Genomic DNA, 16,890 nt, shown 5'->3' with positions numbered 1-16,890 from the left:
ACAAGGCTATCTTCTATATACCACTGCTACCTTGTCACAACAAAATTGATTGGCTCAAACACATTAAGAAGGAAAGAAATTCCACAAATGAACTTTTAACATTGCACACCTGTTAATTGAAATGCATTCCAGGTGACTACTTCATGAAGCTGGTTGAGATAATGTCAAGAGTGTGCAAAGATGTCATCAAGGCAAAGGGTGGCTACTTTGAAGAATCTCAAATCTCAAATATATTTTGGTTACTACATGATTCCATATGTGTTATTTCATAGTTTTGATGTCTTCACTATTATTATACAAAGTAGAAAATAGTAAAAATAAAGAAAAACCCTTGAATGAGTAGGTGTGTCCAAATTTTTGACTGGTACTGTTAGTATTCACACACCTGAGTCAATACTTTGTAGAATCACGCTTGGCGGCGATTACAGCTTTGAGTCCTTTTGGGTATGTCTGTACCAGCTTTGCACATCTGTATTTGTGGATTTTCTCCCATTCTTCCTTCCAGATTTTCTCAAGCTCTGTTAAGTTAGACGGGGAGCGGCGGTGAACAGCAATCTTTTCACAGATTTTCAATGGGATTCAAGTCTGAAGCCACTCCAGCATTGCTTTGGCTGTATGCTTGGGGTCATTGTCCTGTTGGAACGTAAATCTTCGCCACAGTCTAAGGTTGTTTGCACTCTGAACCAGGTTGTCAGTAAGAATTTGCCTGTATTTGACTTCATTCATTGTTCCCTCTATCTTCTGAAAATACTTCCCCATAGCATGATGCTGTCAGCACAATGCTTCCCGGTAGGGATGGTGTTTGATGGATGATGAGCTGTGCCTGGTTTTCTCCAGATATAACGCTTTGCATTCAGGCCAAAGAGTTATATTTCTGTCTTATCAGATCACAGAATATTTTGTCTTATGCTCTGAGTCTTTGATGTGCCCTTTTGCAAACTCCAGGTGTGCTCTCATGTGCCCTTTTTCTCAGGAGTTGCTTCCGCCTGGCAACTCTCCCATAAAGCCCAGATTGGTGAAGTGCTATAGGTTCTCCCATCTCAGCCAAGGAACTCTGTAGTTCTGTCAGGGTGGTCATTGGGTACTTGGTCACCTCTCTGACCAAGGACCTTCTTGCCCAGTGGCTCAGTTTGGTTGGACAGCTAGCTCTAAGAAGTCTGGGTAGTTCCATATTCCCAATGATGGAGACCACCGTGCTCTTGGAAATTGTTTGAAACCCTTCCCCAGATATATACCTCATCGCAATCTCTGAGATCTACAGACAGTTCCTTGGACTTCATGATATAGTTTATGCTCTGATGCACTGTCAACTGTGGGACCTTATATAGACATGTGTGTTTCTTTCTAAATCATGTCCAAACAGTTGAATTGGATACAGATGGACTCTAATCAAGTTGTAGTGACTTCTCAAGGATGATCAAAAGGAAATTGGATGCACTTGCGCTCAACTTCGAGTGTCATAGGAAAGGGTTGTGAATACTGATGCACATTGTATTTCTGTATTTCATTTTCAATATATTTGCAAACAATTTGAAAAACACGTTTTCACTATGGGGTATTGTGTGTAGATGTGTAAAAAACATTTTTTTAAATCCATTTTGAATTCAGGCTGTAACACAAAAAAAATGTGGAATACGTCAAGGGGTGTGAATACTTTCTGAAGGCACTGTATGTATTAAGCAAATCATCAAATCAAATTTTATTTGTCACATACACATGGTTAGCAGATGTTAATGCGAGTGTAGCGAAATGCTTGTGCTTCTAGTTCCGACAATGCAGTGATAACCAACAAGTAATCTAACTAACAATTCTAAAACTACTGTCTTATACACAGTGTAAGGGGATAAAGAATATGTACATAAGGATATATGAGTGAGTGATGGTACAGAGCAGCATACAGTAGATGGTATCGAGTACAGTATATACATATGAGATGAGTATGTAGACAAAGTAAACAAAGTGGCATAGTTAAAGTGGCTAGTGATACATGTATTACATAAGGATGCAGTCGATGATGTAGAGTACAGTATATACGTATGCATATGAGATGAATAATGTAGGGTAAGTAACATTATATAAGGTAGCATTGTTTAAAGTGGCTAGTGATATATTTACATCATTTCCCATCAATTCCCATTATTAAAGTGGCTGGAGTTGGGTCAGTGTCAATGACAGTGTGTTGGCAGCAGCCACTCAATGGTGGCTGTTTAACAGTCTGATAGCCTTGAGATAGAAGCTGTTTTTCAGTCTCTCGGTCCCAGCTTTGATGCACCTGTACTGACCTCGCCTTCTGGATGATAGCGGGGTGAACAGGCAGTGGTTCGGGTGGTTGATGTCCTTGATGATCTTTATGGCCTTCCTGTAACATCGGGTGGTGTAGGTGTCCTGGAGGGCAGGTAGTTTGCCCCGGTGATGCGTTGTGCAGACCTCACTACCCTCTGGAGAGCCTTACGGTTGAGGGCGGAGCAGTTGCCGTACCAGGCGGTGATACAGCCCGCCAGGATGCTCTCGATTGTGCATCTGTAGAAGTTTGTGAGTGCTTTTGGTGACAAGCCGAATTTCTTCAGCCTCCTGAGGTTGAAGAGGCGCTGCTGCGCCTTCTTCACGACGCTGTCAGTGTGAGTGGACCAATTCAGTTTGTCTGTGATGTGTATGCCGAGGAACTTAAAACTTGCTACCCTCTCCACTACTGTTCCATCGATGTGGATAGGGGGTGTTCCCTCTGCTGTTTCCTGAAGTCCACAATCATCTCCTTAGTTTTGTTGACGTTGAGTGTGAGGTTATTTTCCTGACACCACACTCCGAGGGCCCTCACCTCCTCCCTGTAGGCCGTCTCGTCGTTGTTGGTAATCAAGCCTACCACTGTTGTGTCGTCCGCAAACTTGATGATTGAGTTGGAGGCGTGCGTGGCCACGCAGTCGTGGGTGAACAGGGAGTACAGGAGAGGGCTCAGAACGCACCCTTGTGGGGCCCCGTGTTGAGGATCAGCGGGGAGGAGATGTTGTTGCCTACCCTCACCACCTGGGGCGGCCCGTCAGGAAGTCCAGTACCCAGTTGCACAGGGCGGGGTTGAGACCCAGGGTCTCGAGCTTGATGACGAGCTTGGAGGGTACTATGGTGTTGAATGCCGAGCTGTAGTCGATGAACAGCATTCTCACATAGGTATTCCTCTTGTCCAGGTGGGTTAGGGCAGTGTGCAGTGTGGTTGAGATTGCATCGTCTGTGGACCTATTTGGGCGGTAAGCAAATTGGAGTGGGTCTAGGGTGTCAGGTAGGGTGGAGGTGATATGGTCCTTGACTAGTCTCTCAAAGCACTTCATGATGACGGAAGTGAGTGCTACGGGGCGGTAGTCGTTTAGCTCAGTTACCTTTGCTTTCTTGGGAACAGGAACAATGGTGGCCCTCCCTATACCAGTCTGCATGTGGGAACAGCAGACTGGTATAGGGATTGATTGAATATGTCCGTAAACACACCGGCCAGCTGGTCTGCGCATGCTCTGAGGGCGCGGCTGGGGATGCGGTCTGGGCCTGCAGCCTTGCGAGGGTTAACACGTTTAAATGTCTTACTCACCTCGGCTGCAGTGAAGGAGAGACCGCATGTTTTCGTTGCAGGCCGTGTCAGTGGCACTGTATTGTCCTCAAAGCGGGCAAAAAAGTTATTTAGTCTGCCTGGGAGCAAGACATCCTGGTCCGTGACTGGGCTGGGTTTCTTCTTGTAGTCCGTGATTGACTGTAGACCCTGCCACATGCCTCTTGTGTCTGAGCCATTGAATTGAGATTCCACTTTGTCTCTGTACTGACGCTTAGCTTGTTTAATAGCCTTGCGGAGGGAATAGCTGCATTGTTTATATTCGGACATGTTACCAGACACCTTGCCCTGATTAAAAGCAGTGGTTCGCGCTTTCAGTTTCACGCGAATGCTGCCATCAATCCACGGTTTCTGGTTTGGGAATGTTTTTATCGTTGCTATGGGAACGACATCTTCGACGCACGTTCTAATGAACTCGCACACCGAATCAGCGTATTCGTCAATATTTTCATCTGACGCAATACGAAACATGTCCCAGTCCACGTGATGGAAGCAGTCTTGGAGTGTGGAGTCAGCTTGGTCTGACCAGCGTTGGACAGACCTCAGCGTGGGAGCCTCTTGTTTAAGTTTCTGCCTGTAGGCAGGGATCAACAAAATGGAGTCGTGGTCAGCTTTTCCGAAAAGGGGGGCGGGGCAGGGCCTTATATGCGTCGCGGAAGTTAGAGTAACAATGATCCAAGGTTTTACCACCCCTGGTTGCGCAATCGATATGCTGATAAAATTTAGGGAGTCTTGTTTTCAGATTAGCTTTGTTAAAATCCCCAGCTACAATGAATGCAGCCTCCGGATAAATGGTTTCCAGTTTGCAAAGAGTTAAATAAAGTTCGTTCAGAGCCATCGATGTGTCTGCTTGGGGGGGGATATATACGGCTGTGATTATAATCGAAGACAATTCTCTTGGAAGATAATGCGGTCTACATTTGATTGTGAGGAATTCTAAATCAGGTGAACAGAAGGATTTGAGTTCATGTATGTTTCCTTCATCACACCATGTCTCGTTAGTCATGAGGCATACGCCCCCGCCGCTCTTCTTACCAGAAAGATGTTTGTTTCTGTCGGCGCGATGCGTGGAGAAACCCGTTGGCTGCACCGCATCGGATAGCGTCTTCCCAGTAAGCCATATTTCCGTGAAGCAGAGAACATTGCAGTCTCTGATGTCCCTCTGGAATGCTACCCTTGCTCGGATTTCATCAACCTTGTTGTCAAGAGACTGGACATTGGCAAGAAGAATGCTGGGGAGTGGTGCGCGATGTGCCCTTGTCCGGAGTCTGACCAGAAGACCGCTACGTTTCCCTCTTTTTCGGAGTCGTTTTCTTGGGTCGCTGCATGCGATCCATTCCGTTGTCCTGTTTGTAAGGCAGAACACAGGATCCGCGTCGCGGAAAACATATTCTTGGTCGTACTGATGGTGAGTTGACGCTGATCTTATATTCAGTAGTTCTTCTCGACTGTATGTAATGAAACCTAAGATGACCTGGGGTACTAATGTAAGAAATAACACGTAAAAAAACAAAAAACTGCATAGTTTCCTAGGAACGCGAAGCGAGGCGGCCATCTCTGTCGGCGCCGGAACTTAACTTAACTAAGTGACCTCCGTCATGTGATCTCCATCGTCGCTTCAGGGCAGCACTTATGTCCTTCTCTATTCCTCTTTGGGAGCCTTCTACCCATAATACCCATAACCATGTTTTGTAGTGGTTGGTGCATCGAGGTAAAAGTCCATTTTGTTTCCTTTCACATGGAGATAAGCTTAGGATCATGTTCACAATCTGATGTTTGTGCGTGTTAAGTCAAACTGGGCTTTTGTATCTTATGTTATTTACTCTTGTTTCATTGTCTACAATGAAACAAGATTTCCTCTCTATCATATCGACATCCCCTCACTATTGTTCCGAGGGCAGCTGAGTATTGTGCAACATTTCTAGAATCCTATTCCCTGATAGAATCAGGGAATATCTCCAGATGTGGTTTGATTTTGTAACGACTACTGTTTAGTCTGTGAAACGTGGTGAAACCCAGCGCACTCAATGACTCCAGTGTCTGCTTTCTGTTCCTCTGACTACTACACAATCCAACAGTTTACATACTGCATGATGGTGCTTTGAACTGTGACATTTCTATACTATGTTGTTGTTATTTGGGGGAAAAGAGTCATGTTCACACACCCAAACTAGAGTACAGTAGCTGAGATGGATAAATCTAGTCAGATTTCCAAGAGCTGTCTGGACTGGAGCAGGTGGACTATTTCAGAGCTGTGACTGTTCCTTGTTCCTCAATGAAGTCTACTCAGTGCTGCCACCATCTATTTACCATATACATCTCTTGAGTATAATCTACTGCTCCACAAATACCCTAATCTATTAATTACACATGTATTTCTGTTAAACACGGGGTCAAGGAACATTTTCCACCCTCTAATGTATAATTCTCAAATCAGTTGTTAAACTCCAGGTCTTTAATAATGTTGGGCTGGATATTGCCAGCCGGCCAGGTGCTGGCCTGGAATATAAACCAGTGATATGTGAGGCCTGAATCGTGCCACTGTGCTGCCCTGTTTCTCTTGGCCCGACAGTGTGCCCGACGGTCTGTGGTACTCTGTGGACGCTGCCAGCCTTGCCCGGACCTCGCCAGGACCGCGCTGTACTCTGAGGGCTGCCGGTGGCGACGCGCCAAACGTCCTCTGTTTACTGTACAAACAATTAAGGCGTAATTGCTGTCTAGCGACGGCCCAGAGCATATTGGCCGACTTGAAACAAGCCGGTTAAAGGGATTTACAGGGGATTAAAGATGAAGTGAGGAGGAAGTGTTGAATGTCCTGAGAGATACAGTACCAGACAACCAGATAAGCAGGATATTGTCGGCGGGGATCAAGATTTTGCCTAGAACAGATCGGTAGGAACACCTGTTGTAATTGAGTATGAACCACCTGTTACAACCACGTGTCACCTGTTGCATTCACAACTTTAACTTTCCCTTCTTCAGTAGTCAACAACTATATATTTTTTGTATTCGAGAATGAATAAGCTAAACATGTTCCTCAAGGCTTACACCAAAAAGTGCTTGTACAAGCGACGGACAGAGGTATAAAAAGAAAAACGGGTCGTACTGTGTTATTTGGTCGTCTGTGCCTCTGGTTGCTTCCTGTGAATTGTGGCTTTTTCTCCCTCCTTCCCCCCTGCTCGATGACTCAGAGTAAACAGCGGGGCTAAATTAATCAAACTCACGACCTGTCCTCCATTTTGTGAGGAAGTAGTTCTAGTAAACAGATCCAGACTACCCTCCTTAACCCCTTGTGCTACGGTCTTCTTTTAATATGCTGGACGTGATTGGTTGAGTTCCATCATTAGGGCCCTGTGTCGGCCAATGGTGTGACCAGTGTTGTGACCCTCTGCACATTCTTTGTGCTGCCAGAGTGACATTTCACAGTTTTAGCAGCAATGTTCATCGATATTGGAATACTTTCTCTGAAATATGTAGCGTCTCAGACAGTAGTAGAAAACATTGTCCTTCTTATGTATCACCTCCTCGACTGGATGGGACCCTTTTTTAGTGTTTGTTTTATAACTGGATGCCATATAACAGTTACCTAACCATGCTGGCTTCTGGTGAAGACCTATCTCTGCCATTATGTGTGTCACTTTGCAAACAGCTCATCCTTCCCACAACCTTCCTTCAACCTTCCTGAGGCCTCAAGGCCCTAAGTCGACAATTGCAGTCTGTCTGTGTGTCGGCTTCCTTGAATGGCCCAACCAGAGCCTGGACTTGAACCCGATCGAACATCTGTGAAGAGACCTGAAAGTAGCTGTGCAGCGACGCTCCCCATCCAACCTGATAGAGCTTGATGGATCTGCAGAGAAGAATGGGAGAAACTCCCCAAATACAGGTGTGCCAAGCTTGTAGCTTTGTACCCAAGACTCAAGGCTGTAATTGCTGCCATAGGTGCTTCAACAAAGTAAAGAGTCTGAATACTTATGTAAAAGTGATATCAGTATTTTATTTCTAAGAATTTAGTTAAAAAAAAGAAGAGTTTTGCTTTGTCATTATGGTGTATTGTATGTAGATTACCACATATTCCTGCACATTGATATGGTATTGGTACTCCTTCATTCTTATATGTTTTATTTCTCATGTGTTTACATATTTTCTTTCTTCTTGAACTCTGCATCGTTGGGAAAGTGCTTGTAAGTAAGCATTTCACTGTGGTGGTTGTAACCTGTTGTATTCGGCGCATGTGACAAATACAAGTTGATTCAATTTGATGGACCTGGACGCAACAATAGTGGAAACCCGCGATAATTCATTAGGAACTTGCACGAGAGATCTGATTGGATTATGGGACAACCAGATATCCCGCTAGGTCGTTGAGATACGTTCAGTCAGGAATTTCAAAGCTATTCTCTCAGATGTCCTCCAGTCAATGATCTTAGTGGTCTGTCATTATTGGGTCATGGACTCCATATTATCACTCTCATGGGGTGTTCTGGTACCGAAATCAATGAATTAATGAGATTCCTCTTTGGGAAATTGTATTTAATGAGTTTTCACAGTGCATTTGTTAACATGTTCCATGTCCCAATGCAAGTTGTTGAATGATTGAGTTGTAGTTGACTGTGATTGAAAGAGGGGAGAAAGCAGATCATGTTTTTGTGGATTTGCGAATGAAATACATTTGGCATGTCGAGTGACGTGCTGGCATGCCCGTGCGGAATGTTTTAATTAGGGTTAATGGGAAAGTAATCTCCTCTGTGGTTAAGATGTGCATTCAAACACACACACAGGATAATGGATGAAAAATGTATCCCACAAATCCTCATTACATCCAACATCTCTTAACGTACAGTTGATGGAACATGCATTGACTGGATACTGGGTGATACTGGGTGATACTGGGTGGTGTAGAGCAAACAAAAGGTACAATAGTGGAAGTAGGTGAACGCAATGTCCTCCAAGATCTTTTAGGATCTTCTAAGCTATTTTAACAATTTAAAAAAACACCAAGAGAAATAATCTTCTAAGATCTAGAGTCAAGATCCTTGATCATTCTAAGTTTGTCATTGTTATTACAGTAATTTTCTTCAAATCATATTATTATTATTAGGCCTCTATGAAGTTCTGTCTATTCTGATGTGGGTAGTTTTGATATCTTCAAAACTAGACGACATGCTTATTTTGAAATGGTTAAGTTACTGTAAATGCAAATAGTTGTGTTGAAGACATTTTCTAGGATTCAGGTTGAACTCCATATCCCAGGTTTGTGTGTATTAGTTTGAACAACCTCGTCTTGGCCGTATTCTGAGCTGTCTATTCCCTCCCTGGCACCTTGGTGTGTTGGAGCCCTGCCGGGCACCCTGGAGAGCCAGGGGCCCATAGTCTACTCCTATGCCCCATTGATAGACGTGCCAGTGTGTCCTCAAGGCCTCAAGTCCAGGGCCAGTTAGTCTCTCATAATACCTTAATCGAGTTAGCTTGCTAGCTAGTGCAACATTTTGTTATGGCTTCCGAATTGAACTGCCAGTCAACAGACAGCTCTGTTCACTCTCGGTAGCAGCCTGTCACTGTATCCATCAACCAGTTACATTTCTATGTTTTTTTCTTTGTCTATGAAGACAATATATCTTTCCAGAGATGAGACTGACAGGCTAAATCTGTACAGTTCATCAAGCCACTTTGATGGCCTACCCTTTAATGCCGCTTCCTGGAGTAGAGATGGTTAAAGGTGGTTATTTATCACACCCGTTATTATCTTCGGTCCCAAATCAATGCCATGTGCAAGGGTTTCTGTTGCCAGCTCTCAACTCCACAGCTCTGTCTTTATGAGCAGGACTGAGATGAAAGACGCTTTAAACGGCGAGAGAGAAGCAAACCGTTTAGACACAGAGAGGCTTCATTACAAAGAGCTTTTGTTGACTCTGCTGTTTGGGCCCCCGTTTTTTTCATGTGTTTTTATCTAGTGTGTTAACTAGCGCCGTCTGCAGCTTATGAATGTTTTACGAAGGCATATATCGCTCGGTTCAAAGCGTTTGTGCCCTCCCCTGGCCGCTCGCCTTTGACAGTAGGGGTTCATGCGGAGTGAGCACCATGGGAATCCAAACATTTGTTTAAAGTTTTATGCAACACAACAACAAAGCAAAACAAGCATGCGAAAACTCGGATATCCATCTACTGCTATACTGTGTCAGAAATCCTGTCTACGGAGATATCTGCTGCTCGTGGCAGTATATCCTGAATATCCTGAGATTATACAGCCATTTCTTCTCATGCCATCACAGGGGCCCAACTGCCATTGGCCTCTTGGGGAGAGGTTCCTGTGCAATGGCTACCTGCTTTTTAAAAGTGCCTTCCTTGACGCCTTCAAACTGATAACAGAATCCGATTCACTATCAGTCTTTCTACCTTTAGACTCGGTCATCCCTTCCAAACTAACTGACTGTTTACACACTAATATGTAGATTTGTTTTTTCTTGTTTGACCTGGCTCTTTTTCGGAGCATCATCACTAATGTGATGCTCCTTGTGCTCTCCCACGGTGTCCCTGGCCGTGCCTCTGGCGATGTCTAGGTCCCACCCCGATCACACAGTCTCCCAGAGTGCATTGCACTATGACTCACCAGAAATACCAGCCTCCTGAGCTGTCTTTGGTTCATAGAGGGTGTACTGTGTTGTGTGCTCCCACATCGGCCTCTTATGAAAAGCTCCCTACCAGCCAGAAGCCAGCACTGTGCGCCCACACTCCAAATTCACTAACAGAAAATGTAGCTCAAAAGGTTTCTCTGAAAATGTCACTTCAGCTGTTTAAAAAATAACTTTTCTTCTCTCTCTCACATCTGCCTAGTGTTGCTACTCACTGCTTTGAACCTGAGCAAATAGAAAAATTGAGAAGTTACACTTTTCAATTGAAATTGGGGTTGGGGCGGTGGCATTGAAAGAAGGCCATGGGAAAGATTGGATGGTTTCATTTCACTCGAGATGTTTTTTGGGCCAATAGAGGAGGACCAGAGTTGGGCCCACGGTAACGGACACAGCACAGCATACAGTTCCAGAGCATGGGCAATAAGAACCAGCCGGACCAGCGCTGTAACAGGGCGGACAGTGGGAATAACTCACGCCTTTTCTGTGGAACAAAATGTTTTCAGTGTATTTTAAGAGGCTAGTGCAGTGCACTACTGAGTAAAGGGCACCCGTAAAAACTTAATTTCATCTCAGGCGTTATTTTAGCTCGAAGGGGGTTTTGGAAGTTTGAATGCACATGTTTTATGACATTTGTTAAAAATGTAATACAGGCCATGTTTTTATTGGTGTGGGTTGAGAAAGGCCTGTAAAACACTGTGTATAGTACACAATGTATAGGACAAAATGTATATATACGATGTAGAGGATGTATAGGACAATGTATAGTACACAATGTATAGTACACAATGTATAGACCGGCTGTACTTTGACGTTATATAGCCATTTCCTTATACCTACTTTGTTTACCTTTACATTTTTCATTTCCTCATTGAGCCTCTGATTTACTTCAATAGCCAATCCACCGTGTTTTGTGTGAGAAGACAATACCTGTCAACAATATTGGAATATGAATGAATGTGGTTGGCCTTCATTTTGTTACCAGTCAGGTATAAGAGGAAATACTGCACCCATATATTTATAGAAGAGGAATTCAGACTGTAAACGATTTAACGATTACACTACTTTGTTATGATCCATAAAAGCCATTAAGAGGAATGTTTTGCATTATATATAAACTAGCTCTTAACCACATTGTGTTTAACCATCGTCTCGTGGTAAACACATAGATTGTAAATGTACAATTGAAGCATAATTGGTACAGTTTTCATTTTATCAATGCTGGCGTCAAATATCGACACTCAACTTACAGGAAACCTTATAAAACAATACAGTTTAGGCTACTGCATCTGAAAATGACAGAATAACACTCAAAGCATTTATCCTCATCTGTCCTGATTGTCCTTCTTTCTCTCTGTCCGTGTGTGCAGTGTCCGAGGTGCCGATGCAGGAAACGGAATCCGTGTGTTCATCCCAGACATCGGCATGTTCGTGGCGGGCCTGGTCACCTGGCTGCTGTGCCTGAGTCTGGAGGAGAAGCAGCAGGTGAAAGACACGTCGCAGCAGCACAACGACAACTGCGAGCCAGATCAGGTGAGCTCATCATCTCTCTACAGAGAAACGTTGGGCCCTGGTCTATTTGGATTTAGATGGGAACCCTAAACTTCCAACACCCTTATCAATGTCTGATGTAATACAGCGCAATACAGGCCAGGAACTTACAGAAGAGTAATGACAAGACTAACAGAACCCGAAGAAACAAATACTTTAACTTTGTCTTATAAACTCACTCCAAATACTCTGCTGTCTTTCCTCTGTCCTGTTCTGATATTTTGGGGTAAAATTGGGCTTACACTGAACTTATCTGGGGCTAGAGTAGAGAATTCCTGGGGCAGTTTGGTTACCACAACAGAAAGTTGTGCAATCATAGGCAATCAGTGAAAGTGTAAGCTCTTAACTCCTTAACATTACATGTTAATCCTCAGTAATCCAACCAAAGACTCCACCCTTCCTCATCTTGGGGATATGTTTGGTCATCAAAACACACACACACACTGTCTCCAGTGCGCTGGTCTCTCAGAGCATGGAGAGCTGCAATCCGTCTTCCTATTTTATAGCAGGGGGGCTGTTGGCTGCTCACTTCCAGGTGCACTAAATTAGACCCTGCAGCTCCGGGAGAGCGTAATAAGTGAAGCACATTACTGTCTGGATGAATACCAAACAGCCATCATTTGTGTGCGTGTGTGTGTGTTTGTGCGTGTGTGTGTTTGTGGGGGGGATTTTTCCCAGGACTGTGATTCTCTCTCTTTCCCTAGTGAAGGGGCACTACTGCTGTGTTTGATCAGCCTCCCTGAGCGTGTTGGAAAGCTTCTATCCCTCTGGAGCCACTCTGTTGTTCTGGCAACACACACACACTGGTGGAGCCTGTTCATCTGGCAGAACACCGGCCACAACACAGATGTAGGCCTAGATGAAATGCCTCGGAGACGAGATAGCTGTTGTACAAGTGAGAAGCGAAAGAGAGGGTGGGGATAGGTTAAGGTCAGTTGATGAGAAACACAGCAACTCTCCTGAAATGGGCCTCGGGTTGGGTCTCGGCAGCCAAAGAGATTGCGTTCGGAAGCCGAACAGGAAATTGGGGGGTTTGTCATATTCCTCAATGCGGATGTGAATTTGTCTTTGTTCATTATGTTTTGTGGGTGATGGAGGGGCCATTCCAACAATGGTTACCATATAAAATGGGTCATTCCAACAATGGTTACCGTATAAAATGGGTCATTCCAACAATGGTTACCGTATAAATGGGTCATTCCAACAATGGTTACCGTATAAAATGGGTCATTTCAACAGTGGTTACCGTATAAAATGGGTCATTCCAACAATGGTTACCATATAAATGGGTCATTCCAACAATGGTTACCGTATAAAATGGGTCATTTCAACAGTGGTTACCGTATAAAATGGGTCATTCCAACAATGGTTACCGTATAAATGGGTCATTTCAACAGTGGTTACCGTATAAAATGGGTCATTCCAACAATGGTTACCATATAAATGGGTCATTCTAAATGTATATTGCTGTACAAGACTCTAGATATCTAGATTTAGTTGACCATGTGGTTTTTATTAAAGTTGAGTATCATCAGTCTAAAGGATTCTTTCGGGTAGTGGATAATTAAGTAGTGTTTCACCAGCTAAACATTGCATTGATATACCCAATTATTAATGCAGTAAATATGAAAAGCATGTCATCTTTTTGTAACCATTTTATGGCATTAAGTTCAGTCCTTGGAACTGTTTGAACTTGATCACTTGATTCAATTTAAGAGCCCCTTATTGTAAAAAATCTTGGTCTCCACCAAGCGGTTCTCCAAATTAAAGTTATGACAAATGCCTGATGTTCTTTTTCCCTCCATCAGAATAAGAATGTTGGGTTTCTCTCAGCAGCCGTGAAGAAAAGGTCCTATTTTTGTAGTCACTTCATTCGGCTGTTGGCTAGTTGGGGAACTGTGAACACATGTCCAATTTGGGCCCTTTGGTTCTTGTTGTAGCCTTGTTCTGCTGGCCAAGACCATGGCAGAGAGAGTGACGCCCATACAGTGCATTCAGAAAGTATTCGCACCCCTTGACTTTTTCCACATGTTGTTGTGTTACAGCCTGAATTTAACATGGATTGAATATAGATTTTTTTTGTCACTGGCCTACACACAGTAAGTACCCCATAATGTAAAAATGGAATGATGTTTTTCAAAATGAATGACAAATGAATTAAAAATTAAGAGCTGAAATGTTTTGAGTCAATAAGTATTTAACCCCTTTATTATGTCAGGCCTAAATAAGTTCAGGAGTAAAAATGTGCTTAACAAGTCACATAATTATCTGTAACGTCCCTCAGTCGAGCAGTGAATATCAAACACAGATTCAACCACAAAGACCATTGAGGTTTTCCAATGCCTCACAAAGAGGGGCACCTGTTGGTAGATGTAAAACATGTATACAAAATAGCAGACATTGAATGGTGACTTTAAAACATTTACAGAGTTTAATGGCTGTGATAGGAGAAAACTGAAGATGGATCAACAACATTGTAGTTACTCCACAGTATTAACCTAATTGACAGAGTGAAAGGAAGGATGCATGTACAGAATAAAAATATTACAAAACATGCATCCTGTTTGCAAAAAAAGCACTAAAATAATACTGCAAGAAATGTGGCAAAGCAATGAACTTTTGCCCTGAATACAAATTCAATACAAAACATTACAGACTACCAATCTCCATATTTTCAAGCATAGTGGTGGCTGCATCATGTTATAGGTATGCTTGTAATCATTAAGGACTGGGGAGTTTTTCAGGATAAAAATGGAATGGAGCTAATGTAACGGGATTCGTCTTCCTCTGATGAGGAGTAAGAGAAGTCGGACCAATTTGCAGCATGGTATGTGTCCATTTTAATAATACAAACGGAACACTATACAAATACAAAATAACAAAGTGAAAGACCGAAACAAAAACCGAAACAGTTCCGTGTGGAACACACAGACACAGAAAACAATCACCCACGAAACACAGGTGGGAAAAGGCTACCTAAGTATGATTCTAAATCAGAGACAACTAACGACACCTGCCTCTGATTGAGAACCATACCAGGCCAAATGCAAAATACAACATAGAAAAACAAACATAGACTGCCCACCCCAACTCACGCACTGACCATACTAAAACAAAGACAAAACAAAAGGTCAGAACGTGACAGCTAAGCACAGGCAAAATCCTAGAGGAAAACCTGGTTCAGTTTGCTTTCCACCAGACACTGGGAGATGAATTCACCTTTCAGCAGGAAAATAACCTAAAACACAAGGACAAATCTACACTGGTGTTGCTTACCAAGTAGAAGGTGAATGTCCCTGGGATGCCGAGTTACTCTTTTGACTTAAATATACTTGAAAATCTATGGCAAGACCTGAAAATGGTTGTCTAGCAATGATCAACAACCAGTTTGCTTGAATAGTGGGCAAATGTTGCACAATCCAGGTGTGGAAATCTCTTAGAGACTAACCAAGAAAGACTCACAGTTGTAATCGTTGCCAAAGGTGCTTCTAAAAAGTGGTGTTAATACTTATGTAAATTAGATGTATCTGTATTTTATCTTCAATACATTTGCCAACATTTCTAAAAACATGTTTTCACTTTGTCATCTATTTAATCAATTTTGAATTCAGGCTGGAGCACAATAAAATGTGGAATAAGTCAAGGGCTATGAATACTTTCTGAAGGCACCCCCTCTCCTGACCCCTGGTGACCCTCTGCGACCCTCTGCGACCTTGGGCTTGTGTGACTCTGTTCTGCTCGTTGACTTTAACCCGAGTACCGTCTTCCACAATGCCTCGATTGATCCATAGCTCCCTGGCACCTTCGTTTGGCCTTCGTTATGTGGCCCGTTCCCTGCAACTCTCTTTTTTTTTGCCTTCATTTGACACATACCAGCATGCGTCCTGTTCCAAGGTCGAGCTGTTTTCGGCCATGTGGCTCAGACCAGCTTTTGCAAAAAGTCTTGGAGTCCTGCTTATTTTTTTCCTTATTCTCTGATTTTGGCGTCTCCTCCTCTGTCTCATAGGCCAGTATTTGACCTGGCTGCTAACACTCTGCCTAGTTTTCTCCCCCTCTGTCTCATAGGCCAGTATTTGACCTGGCTGCTAACACTCTCCCTAGTTTTCTCCTCCTCTGTCTCATAGGCCAGTATTTGACGTGGCTGTAAACACTCTGCCTAGTTTTCTCTCCCCCCCACCCCCTCCCTGTGTCATAGGCCAGTATTTCACCCGGCTGCAAACACTCTGCCTAGTTTTCTCCCACCGTTTTGGCATGTCATGTGTTTACTCTTGATGGTTTTCTCCTCCCTCCTTGAGCCACATCTTGTTTTGCAATCATTGGCGTATAGATGGCCTGCTTTGACACCAGCCTGATTTATGTGGTGCCAGGGTGAGTCACAGTCATTACATGTATGGGATGCCTCTGAGACCGTGACACAGTGACAGGTGAGGCACCAGACTGATTGACTGTTGGCAGGACACAGGAAACACAACATTAATATCCACCGCCTAATGTCTTTTACTCTAAGTGGAGTGTGTGGTTCATGTTATGTCTGACTCTGTCTGACTCTGTGACATAAAAGCATTACCTTTATTAAAAAGATGCTCGGCTCCCAATGTTGGGCTCCTGTCTCCATGGGCACAGCTCTCCGTCTCTCTCTCTCTCTCTCTCTCTCTCTCTCTCTCTCTCGTTGGCTGTCCATCTGTAATTCAATAATTCACTTTGACTGAAGTCTGAGGTCCATTTTTCATGCCTAATTTTAGGGATGTGTTTGTGTAATCCCCACCACTACTCATTTTGACTTTCTCTGTGTGTTAATCACCGAGCTGTCTAAACGCCAACCGACTAAACCCCTCTCCGATGCCTCTCCGATGCCGACGGAACCGTGCGTGCCTAAACCACAAGAACACATGCCTTCCGAAAGTATTCAGACCCCTTGACCTTTTCCACATTTTGTTACGTTACAGCCTTTTTGTAAAATGTATTAAATAATCTACACACAATACCCATAATGACAAAGTAAAAACAGTTTTATAAAAAAGATAAACAGAAATACCTTATTTACATAAGTATTCAGACCCTTTGCTATGAGACTCAAAATTGAGCTCAGGTGCATCCTGTTTCCATTGATCATCCTTGAGATGC

General features: G+C 43.4%; 1 protein-coding gene across 1 annotated transcript in view; it reads left to right on the top strand.

Moving 5' to 3' along the window:
• LOC115131047 (piezo-type mechanosensitive ion channel component 2) overlaps positions 1 to 16,890 on the top strand; it is a 203,641-nt gene that overhangs the window by 110,089 nt on the left and 76,662 nt on the right. The window contains exon 5 of the mRNA XM_065019418.1: positions 11,586 to 11,748. Within this exon, the coding sequence (XP_064875490.1) occupies positions 11,586 to 11,748 (163 nt within the window). The remainder of the gene's footprint in view (positions 1 to 11,585; positions 11,749 to 16,890) is intronic.

Source organism: Oncorhynchus nerka, linkage group LG6, assembly GCF_034236695.1.
Source record: "Oncorhynchus nerka isolate Pitt River linkage group LG6, Oner_Uvic_2.0, whole genome shotgun sequence".
Classification (NCBI taxonomy): Eukaryota; Metazoa; Chordata; class Actinopteri; order Salmoniformes; family Salmonidae; genus Oncorhynchus; species Oncorhynchus nerka.
The sequence above is the reverse complement of the archived record's forward strand: the minus strand, read 5'-3'. Positions and strand labels throughout refer to the sequence as shown.